The 11639-nt window shown below is 36.4% G+C and overlaps 1 protein-coding gene across 1 annotated transcript; it reads right to left on the bottom strand.

Annotated features, from left to right (window-relative positions):
• Positions 1–6674: 6674 nt before the first annotated feature.
• LOC140332685 (olfactory receptor 2D3-like) lies at positions 6675–7607 on the bottom strand. Its single transcript, XM_072413878.1, has one exon. The coding sequence runs from the start codon at positions 7605–7607 to the stop codon at positions 6675–6677; it is 933 nt and encodes a 310-aa protein (XP_072269979.1).
• Positions 7608–11639: the final 4032 nt, after the last annotated feature.

Raw genomic sequence — 11639 nt, 5'->3', positions numbered from 1 at the left:
GATTTTAGTGTAGGCGAAAAAATACGGGGTTATCCAAAAGAGCAAAAATATTTAGTGCGAGAAATTACGGGCTTAGCGGTTAGGGGGTTAATAAAGAGGATTTGCTATTTTATTGACATGTATACAGCTATCATAATTTATTTTAACCATAATGGTCCTGTAAGTGCAGAGACCCATACATTTGTGTACTGAATAGGGCCTGTAGGTAGAGAAGAGAGACACTCCTGCCTAGTGCCTAACCTTACCCAGTATCTAACCTTACCCTTCCAAGAAGACAATTAACAGGACCTGGCAGAGAGGGTAGTGCACATAGAAGAAAAGAATCCAGATGATGCTTCTTTCTATCACCTGCCACAACACCAGCACAACAGCCAATCGCCTCCATCTCTTACCCATCTACCTGACCTCCTCCAGCTATTTGCAATCAGTTTTTTTTGCAGTTGGGTAAGTTATAATTAGTCAGCTTTCTAATGCCCCCATGTACTTTGTTTCAACTTCTGTCCTTCTTAAGTTTCTATCTTGTGTTTAATTAGTTTAATTAGTAGCATTTAAATCAATATTAAGAACTCTATGTGTAAAATACAATAAAAAATATATAGAAATTATGTGAGTTGGTTTTGCAGTCTGATAAATCAAGATTGACCATATCGTAAATGTAACAATGTAGTGATGGTTTAAAATGGTTTAAGTGGTTTAAAATCCTCCTTTTCTGCTGAAAATATTCGCAGTTGCAGTGTTGGAAAGAATGTATTAACTGCTAATCTTCAGAAAGCTAAAATACCATGCTATTTGTTACCTGTTATGAAAATGTAAACAGGGATAGGTGCTTACAAAATCGTACATTTCTTCATGTTACCTGTGCACACCTAAATGCACCTATATATATATCCTGGCTGGGCAACTAGCTAGCTACCCCTTGGTATCTAATGGAAAACATAGTAATGACAGACTTTGGTCCTGGAGCTTTCTTGTCCTGTCACACTGGGAACCCAGTGAGTGCCCATCAGAATGCAGCTGATTATTTAAACAAGACACCTGGAAACTCAGGCCAGTTGTAGACCCAGACAAGAACCAGATGGCCAACTTTTCCTTGGCCAACTCTAGGACCCTTAAACTGGCCATTACCAAAAAGCCATCTGTCTGGCAGAAACCCTGCTATCATTTCTGAAACGTAATACAATAAGCACCACATACTGAGCACTACATAATTTCTACCTTTGACCTTACCAGCCATACCATGGGACAACCTGTTACAAATTACACATTTAAATAGGGATTTGAACATTGAACATAGTTCAATGTAACCTTACCTTGAGAAACAAGAATCCTGTTCTCAATCATTATATACTGTACTGTAATTATGCAACACCATTTAGTAATGCAAATCACAAAAAAAAATAGTAAATGAGTAAATGAAAAAACTGCAACACCCCTGCATTATAAACAATGTGAACATTTCATACACATGCCTTTTTATATGCTATGAATGAGGTTCAATTTCAGTCTACTTTAATGCCATAGACATTTCTCAACAGATTTCTCAGTATATTTAGTAACTAATTAATTCCCTAGGATTGTAAACATATTTTTCTCTGTATTTATTATGACCCAGATTAATCAATAATATTGTATTTTCTTTTAGAATGAATTGTACAATACAAAAAATATATAAATAAGTAATTATTTGAATTTTTTTTGCAGCAGGTGAATCTTTTTGTTCTTTGTAAATGGTATTCCAGTATATATGAAACAAAATAAAAACAAAACAAAACAAAAAAACAAATGAAAACAGGATTTTTGTGTTCACAATAATTACCTTCAATCTATAATATTTCTATTGAGGAACACAAAAACCCTTTTGGTTATACTGATTCCTAGAGGAGTGTGTGTCTCATGATAACCTCTCCCACTACCAGCATGCTCCAGTTTTGTATTAAGCAATACCAAGAACATGATCAAAAACAGGGATGGAAACCATGTACTTCAATAAACTCCAAAAAAAAGTTGTAAAGAATTTACAGTAAGCACAAAAATACTATTTTTTCTATGCTTTAAAGTGGAAAAAAAGACACTTTACTTCCTCAGAGCCCTTGATCCTTCCACAATTGATTTCCTTTTGGTCCCCTGCTGTCTTAGATTCTTAACTTGTTCTGGCACAGAGGACTGTTTTTGCATTTTCTTCCTGCTTCTGCTTACATCACCAATTTCGCACTGTACAAAATCGGGTATTTACCAGCATAGCAGTATAAAAATGAAAAAAAAACAATTTTTACTTTATATAAAAGGAGTATCTACCTTTTTAAATACAATAAAAAGTGCGGTGGTAGGTCTGCTTTAGGAGACACAAGAAGACTTTCATATTTATGATGTCCAAATTAATACAACTTAGTGGAAAACACAGCAAACAATCAAAGGTACCTTTAGGACTGTCTACAGCTCAAAGAACCAGTCTGCACACAAAGTTGGTCTAGGTTGTGGACAAAGCATGTACTTGGTAAAACAGAAGACCATGTTGGTATGGTTGTAGATCTTCCGTTAACATGCCAGGGGATGGAGGAGGGTATACGTCTATTTCCTGGCCAAACATTATCTAATAAAGGACTAACAATTACAAGATTAGGAAAGAATAAGACTCTTTTGTTACATCCTTAGCACAAAATTTTTGTCCTGATGACAACTAAGCCCCACAGGCAACAACGGCAACAACAGGAGCAGTAGCATTAGGAGTAAGAGACATTTCATACTTGAGATGGAAAACCATGCAGTTGGCTGCTCCTCACTGCCTAGCAAACTGCTGCTCTGTGCCTGGGAACGGCAAACCACACCCCACAATGAACCTGATTTATTAAAGCTCTCCAAGGTTGGAGAGGATACACTTTCATCAGTCAAACTGGGTGATTCAGCAAACCTGGAATGAATCTGGCCCAGGATTCAAAACATTTGCCAGCTAATAGCAAATGACTTTGAAGAAATTCCAGGTCTGCTGGGTCACCCAGCTTCACTGAAGAAAGTGTATCCTCTCCAGCCTTGGGAAAGTTTATTAAATCAGGCCCTATGTGCTTTGATTTTGGAAATGAACCTGAATATGTGCCTATCATTTAAACACTGTGTACTTATTCAGACAAATCTGATAGCAATCTCCATTTTTTAATTGTAATTATCTGTACAGAGGTATATATCTATGTACACAATGTTTGGGAATTTCCTGTTGATAAATTTAAATAAAAATTTAAGATTAGATTTAAATAAAGGAGATTGTATTGATCCTTTTTCATAATGACAAGGGATACCAAATCAGCGTAATATTTTCCAGCATTCTGTACCCACATTGGAAAAACAATAAGAACATTACACTATTCAAAAACCACCTTTATTTTAACAAATCTGTTTAAAAATTCTATACAAGGAAAGGCCTTACAATTATAAAACTCATTCACTCACATGTACTATACACCATACCACTTTATTATTTTCATATGGATCCCACAGATCTACAGCAATAAGTATTTAATATCAAGTCTGGTCACTGTGTGTCTGTAATGGGGCAAGTGTAGTATGTAAAGACTTTGTTGTTGAATAGCTCATAGATGTTTTTTACATAAATATAATATTGAGAAGGAATTGCTTAAAGAAATCAAAGTTAAGCCTAATCAACTTCAGAATATAAAAAAATATGTAATACAATAAAAATGTGTACCTGCAAAGCTATTTTACTTTTATCAGAATGACAGTAGATAAAAAAATTCTAGACTATTGATTTGCAGAGTTACCCCAAAGGAATGTCTACCAGAAGTTACATTTTAGCTAAAAGTGTAAAATCTGTAATATAAATAAATTATCCTATACTTTAAATTAAAAGAGTTCTGAAACATAAAACATTGCATGAAAGACAACATTTGAACAGATCAATAAAAAGGTAGGCTATTATGAGAGAAACTGCATAATCCAGCAAACCTAGACTGAATTTCTTTTAAAAAGTTCTTGTTATTAGTTGGCGAATATTTTCAATCCTGGACATGAGTCATTCCTGGTTTGCTGGATGACCTAGGTCTGCCCATGGTTGTATATCTTCTTCAGTCTTGGATAGTGTTGGTCGAATAGCTCACTATTCGATTCGGCAGCTATTCGGCCGAATATAGCAAAAAAATTCGGGTGGTCGAACATCGAATTCGAATCCAATTAAAGTCAATGGGAGAAAAATTCTGGTTTGTTTCAGCACTGTGTAGAACTTCTACAGCCTCCAAACAGACGTAAAAAGATACATTATAAAAGGATACATAAAAAGATACATTGTAAAGAGATACTTTGTAAAATGATACATAAAAAATAAAATAAATAAAAAGATACATAACACTATTACATACCCCTGTACTTCACATGAAGATTAAAGAGCACCTGTCAAATCAATTTTAGGCTAAAGCTAGGTACACACTTCCAATAATTATTGTTAGAAAATGAACGATTACGACCGATCAACGATTATGCACGATTATAATTGAACAATCATATTGTGCACAATTCTGTACATACTGTAACAATATGATCATTCATATATAATCCACCAACGGTGTCCACACACTAGATACAATCGTTTCAACGATGCAGGGAGGGACATGTAAAGGAGAAAGTGTACCGCAGAAACATGCACGATCACTTGACAGTACACACAATAGATAGTGAAAGATCGTTGGCCAATCAGATCCACCGTGGCGGTCGTTCATTTCCAACGACAATCCTCGTTCGTTGGTGTCCTTGGTCCCTTTTTTTTTTGGCCAATCGGTTGTTCATCAGTCGTTTCTAACGATAATTATTGGACGTGTGAATGCAGCTTTAGTCTACACGGACTGCATTCCCATGGGCTAATCTACACCAGGACATTTCCTTCAGGCACTTTTTTGAGCGTTATCTTAAACGTTGCTTGCAACATTTAAAAAATTAAAACGCTGGATAAACGCGGGAAAACGCTTCCATTGAACTCAATGAAGGCTTTTTCAAGCGTTTTAAAGCTTTTATAAAAGCTTCCATTGAAAACAATGGGGGCTTTTATAAACATTTTTAGCAGGTCTTTGGAATCTGGAAGCCCCCTTTAATAAGGAGACTCCCAGATCTCCACCGCCCCACCCTGGGGAATGAGTACAGGAGTACATAAATCCCCTTACTCATTCCCTGAAAGGGTTAAAATATAAGTAAAAAAATAGGACAATGCTTTAATTTAAAATATTTTATTAATGTGTGTGTTTGTGTAATTTAACTTTTTTTTTTTTACAGGTTATCCCAATGACAGGAGGATTTCCAGGATTGCAATGAACCTGGAAATGCTCCTGACAGTGAGGGATTGCAGGGCACTAGGGGTTAAATGAGGACAAACCTCTCCATTCACCCCTAGTGCTCTGGCTGAGGTTTTATATCTATCTATATATGCTGACAGCTCTGCTCCCCTGATCCTGGAGGCAATACGAGGGCAATATAGGTTGAATGGAGATACTATCTCCATTCATACCTCTACTGCTCTGTGATTGGCTGAGGAAAGGGAAACCCTGATGATGCTTGAGCTGTCATCAGGGTTTCCTATTTCTCAGTAAATCACAGAGCAGTAGAGGTATGAATGGAGATAGTATCTCCATTCATCCTCTATTGCCCTCCTATTGCCTGCGGTTACAGCTAATTGAAGGCACCTGCTTTCAATTAGCTGTGACCGCACAGTTCCCACGGTCCAGGAATCCCACAATGACATTATGATTCATAATGTCATTGTCAGATAACCTGTAAAAAATAAAAAAAAACAAGTTTAAAATAAAAAACATATATGAAATAAATAATTTAAGAAAACAAAATTTTTTTTTTTTTCCTCCCGAATTTTTGCTGTCGAATGCAGCAAAATTCAGTTCGGGTCTACCCGAATTCGAACAGCCATATTCGGGTCAAATATAGGGACAACCCGAATTCGAACATCAACACTAGTCTTGGAGAGCTTTTTTAAATCAGGTCCATTGTCTTACTAGGGCTAAGAGATAACTAACAGACAGGTAACCTCTAATGTAGGTGAAAATGTACAGGCATGTGTGACATTAGTAACCAAAAAGAAAGACAGCAGAACAACCACAAACCATAAGAGTATGTTTGGTCAGAGTGGCATGGAAGGGGTTAGCACTCTATTTAAGTATTTATATTTGTATTGTGTTCTTATTAGAGAGATTCAATTTCTTTTATTTCTCATGGTGAACATTGACAGTGAGACGGAAAGCGAGGTAAAATCCAAGATTTTGAGTTGTTGCCTAAACATAAGTAGTGGGAAACTTTTCCAATTATGACAATTATGACAAGGGAGGCAAAAGATGCCAACTGGAACATATGTGACAACCCCCTCTCAAAAAAAATGACCCACCTCCACCCAAAGTGATAAAATTAGTTTGTATACTAGTGGTAATGTCAGGTACAGAGTAAAAAACTAAAAAAACACAGGAGAAATATAAAACACTGCACACAGATAAAAGTCAAATGGCAAGTCCGATGACAAAAAAGGATCCGTCAACTTTATGATTTAAAGTAAATAAAATGTACAGACTAAATTGCTTTCCTTTTAATCAAGAATTGGATTTATTACTATATTACCAGTGCATCTAATACATATCATAAAAATTAATACTTTTAACAGAATACTAATATAGAAAACATCATCTTTGTGGGTATAAACAGATAAAGAGTTTTCTAAAGGCACCTTTGACTTCTTGGTTCCTCAAGCTGTATATCATAGGATTCAACAAAGGTGTGATACCACTGTAGAAAAGAGAGAGAAGCCATTCCTTATCTGCTAGTAGATCAGATTTTGGACGAAAATACATAAAGCTTCCACTTCCATAAAAGAGCATAATGACAATTAAATGTGCAATACATGTTGAAAAGCCTTTTTTTCTCCCATGACCTTTCTGAACGCTTATGACGAAAAATAGAATGCGCATGTAGGACGCCACGATTATCAGGAAACAGCCAACCATTAGTACACCACCAACAGCAAAAACAGTAACCTCATTGGAAAAAGTATCAATACAGGATATCTTTAACAAAACTGGGATGTCACAAAAGTAGTGGTGAAGGACTTTGGAGCCACAGAAGGGTAACCTAAATGTGTTAGCAGTATGAATTGCTCCGTATATACTTCCAATTACCCAAATAATAGAAACTATATAGAGACAAACATCCCTATTCATAATAACTAAATATCTTAAAGGATTACAAATAGCAATATACCGGTCATATGCCATTGCTGCTAATAAAGAGGACTCAGATGCTGCCAAAGACAGGAAACAAAATAACTGGGCAATACAAGCAGGAACAGAAATAGACAAATGCTCAATTAGAAAGCTGACAAGCATATGTGGGAGAGTTGTAGAAGAATAACAAATATCTAGGAAAGCCAGATTTTTCAAAAAGTAATACATTGGTGTGTTAAGATGAAAATCTCTGTTTGTTAAGATAATGATGAGTGAATTTCCAATCACTGTTACAAGGTATATGATGAAGAAAATAAAGAAATACAGACCTTTAGGTCTGATGTTGGAAAATGCATCAAGGTAAAACATATTTTTAATATTTGTTTGGTTCTCCATAATTATATTATACCTCTCATTATCATTAGTACATGAACATACATAGAAAACAATAGGACTTTAAAGGCACAAAATATAAAAAACAGTACTTTTATTATTGAACTAGACATACAAATTTTCTAAAAATTCTTACTATACAACATTCACCTAAAAATAATTTCCAAAGGGTACCAATATGCAATAAGGGTACCAATATGTAAGTCCACAACCATAGTTTAAAAGGTGTAGAAAGTCACCGTTGTCAATATGAATTCCAAAACAGATTATGAATTCATTTTTCAAGTATCAAACTTCTTACTGAAGTAACAAATGCCCCTACTCAACACGTTTTGTTTTCACAAGAGATAAACTTCATCAGGAGTTTCTGAAAAAATGAATATGTGGAAAAAAGAGGAAAAAATAAAACTATCTTGACATATAATATATTTTCATATTTATAAATCCATGAAATGGGACTTAATAATCAATAAATAGTTTAAATAGTAGTAGTAATAATAGATCAATTAACATAGGTGTCTTGTTATCATTAAGTGGACTTGAGTGACAAAATGTGCCAGGCCTTATTAAATCAAAAGGCAAATATATATTTATTTATTATTCCAATTCAAACACAGTTCAAAAGATAGTGATGACATACTGCCAGCTTTCTTTTATCAACAGCTGATGTCCGGCTTAACTCATTTTTAAGTATTTTGAATTCCAAGGTATTTTTCTTAATGGAATTACATTTAAAAGAATATTTAAATGTTTTTAAAATGGCTAGGTATGAAAAAAGGCCAAAGTCAACATTTCTGAAACATAACCCAGTATGTCTTAGATCATACATTTGTCCAAATAATGTTAAGGGGACTCTATTATTTATAATGTTATAAATTAAAGCCTATGGCTGCGTTGAAATCCTAATTGTTGTCAGCACATCTCTAAAGACCTTCATCTCCTGAGATATAACTCCATATTTACCACAATGTTATGTCTGCAGTGATTTCATATATTAATGTATATTTTTTTGTAATAAAAAAACAGTGAAATTAGATTCACAAGGTACATTAAAAACAAAAAAAAAACACATGAACAGGTCACTAAGAAATGGTGGGTCAGTAACTTTTTCTTGTCGCATTTTTATATTTTAATTTGTAAACAAAACAACAAAAACCATAAAAAAAGAACAAAACTATAACTGGGGGGTAAACAGCCTTACAACGTTCTTGTTCCAGCAGGCTTCCTACTTCAGGGAGTGATTAGTTGAATAAGTTTAGAATGGAACAACTGATGCTATGTTTAATACTGTCATTTAGAGACTAACTCCGGCCATAATCATGTGGACTGAGTGAAAATATAACTGAGTTGTACAGCCAGCTGATAGTGATCAATGTAAGGACAACATTCTCTGATCATACCAGACTTATGCTTAAAAAGATCAATCAGCTCCTGCAATTGTGCTGTGGAGAGAGATTGTTGCAAGTATGACATCCAAGTCTTAAAAAGCCTTTAGGGATAGGTGTTTATATGTTGGAGAACCTCAGTTTTATCTATCACTATAACCTAGTGAAGATACTGGGTAAATTGAAAAAGTGAGGGGGCTTTCCGGTCTAACCATTGCTTCAGAATACTCTTCTTTGCAGCTAAAAGGCATAGATGCTCAAATTTAAAAAGTGCCACAGTGTTAGTGGTCATGGTGTGGGACACAGGGGGAACCTCAACATGAAACAGAGCTTGGAGATTTGGAGACAGGTGTCTAGTGTGACCTGAGATTCTCTCTACAAATCCAAACACTAGGTTCCAAAAAGTAATAATATTGGGACAGTCCCATAGACATGCTCCAAAGAAGCAAAGGGTAATTGACATTTGGGACAAGCAGTTAAACGATCAGAGACCATTTGCGGCCTTACATTCATATTGAAGGCATAATAAGCCCTATGTATAATATGGCGGTTCCCTCCATTGTTCACTCACTATATATTTGCGCACATGACTCCAACTTGCCTCTAGCAAATCCAAGGTATCAGGATAGGTACATCCTAGATATATTGCACATTGTTTGATAAAGGAATGTGTGGTTTCCTTACTTGTTATTTGTCCCATTAGCATCGGGTAAATATGGGAAATTGAGTGCTTTGGGGGAGGGATCTCCCAGTATTGTAGACACCGGAGGTGGGAGTCTTAAACCTAAACGACCACTCTAGCTTTCAAAAAAAGCCAATTTCACTTGTAGATAGTAAAGGAAATGCTGTCTCAATATAGCGTATTTGACTTGGAATATGTTAAAGGGCATTATATGATTATCCTCGCCCAACAAGTGAGCCAGGGATTTAACTCCTCTCTGTGCCCAAAATTTGTAGGATTGGTGTGTACAACCTTGTGGGAATCCTGGGGTGGAACACATGGGCGCCGCTAATGTGGTCCCAATGCCACAGCTATGTAATTTTTTGAATTCCCTCCAGGCCTAAAGCTTGTCCCTAAACAGTAGGTTATCTCGAATATTGAGGGGTAGAGAGGAGTAGGATGTGTTCAATATTCCTAACAACGACCAAGGACGAACCATTAAGGACTCAAGTTTACTTGCGGTATAATGAGATGTCCCATGCCACCAATCTTTAACATGTCTCAGGAGGCAGGAGAGGTTGTACATGTGCACATCAGGAAAATTAATACCTAGGTTTTCCTTGGGACAAGACAATTTGGCCCTTGCTATTCGTGGTGTCTTCCCCTGCCACAGAAAAGATACAAAAGCTGAGTGAATTTTTTGTACATCCGAATGTTTCAAAAAGAAGGGGAGGGTCTGTAATGAGTAAAGGAGTTTGTCAAAGATTAGCATTTTCAGCAAATGACAATGACATTAATGATAAAGGTAGGTTTTTCCAAGTGGTCAGTTCCGCTATGATTTTGGTTATCAATGGGGAGTAATTAAGGGCATACATGTCAGGAACACTATGGGAGATTTTAATGCCCAGATAAGTCACCTGGTGTTTAGCTAAATTAATACCAAGAGCTGCAATACCTGCTGCTGCCATCGTGGGAAGATTTGAATTAAGGGTAAGTAATTCACTTTTGTCATAGTTGATACGGAAACCAGAAAATGTACGAAAATCCTTAATATGTGCAACAGTTGGTAAATCTCTAGTGGGGTTCTGCATAAACAACGTCACATCATCTGCAAACATAGCTTGTTTAATTTGACTGTGTTGAACGTTGATACCTTCAAATACATTACAGTCACAAAACGATCTGGCCAATGGCTCTATGGTCAAATTGAATAACAGTGGAGAAAGAGGGCAACCCTGCCGGGTGCCTCTGCCCAGGGCCAAAGAGAGAGATAATACTTCACCTTTCTAGACATGGGCCATTGGTCTAGAATACATAGCCACCAAAAAGGAAGCTATATTACCCTGGAGTCTGAATTTCTGGAGCACCAGCTGCAGCCAAGGCCATTCCACACTGTCGAAGGCCTTCTCTGCATCCAATGACAGTAGCGCCGCCAACCTAGAGGAGTAACCTTTAAGTCTAGCTTGTTCCAGGACTAAAAGTAACTTTCTTATGTTATAGGTAGTATACTCCCCTATAATAAATCCCGCTTGCGCAGGGCTCACTAAGCGTGGCATATATCTTGCCAACTGGTCTGCCAGGATTTTAGATTTTCATCCTGATTCAGAAGAGATATTGGGCGGTATGAACCCGGTTCAAGGGGATCTTTATGTGCTTTGAGCAATACCTTTAAAAAAGCAAGATTGCCCGACTCTACATAGGTGGAGCAGGAAAACATGGTGTTGTAAAGCACTGTAAGAGATGGTGTCACTTTATCTCCAAATATCCTAACAAAACTCTGGGGGCAAACTATCCAGACCTGGCACTTTGCAATTGGCAGACCACTTAATTACAGCGGTGACCTCCTCCTCGGGTATGGCTGAGTTAAGATGAGCCAACTCCTCTGCTGTAAGTATAGGAAGGTTCAACTTCTCCAAAAAACCTTTGCCCATCAATACACCACTACTTTGGGAAGTATACAAGTTGTTATAAAACATTGCAAATACAGAA

This window comes from Pyxicephalus adspersus, chromosome 6 (assembly GCF_032062135.1).
Source record: "Pyxicephalus adspersus chromosome 6, UCB_Pads_2.0, whole genome shotgun sequence".
In the NCBI taxonomy this organism is placed as follows: domain Eukaryota; kingdom Metazoa; phylum Chordata; class Amphibia; order Anura; family Pyxicephalidae; genus Pyxicephalus; species Pyxicephalus adspersus.
This window is presented reverse-complemented; position numbering and strand designations above follow the sequence as displayed.

What these genes read in the sequence shown, in the direction of transcription:
- LOC140332685 (XM_072413878.1), bottom strand. Translation starts at nt 7,607, where the DNA reads ATGGAGAACCAAACAAATATTAAAAATATGTTTTACCTTGATGCATTT.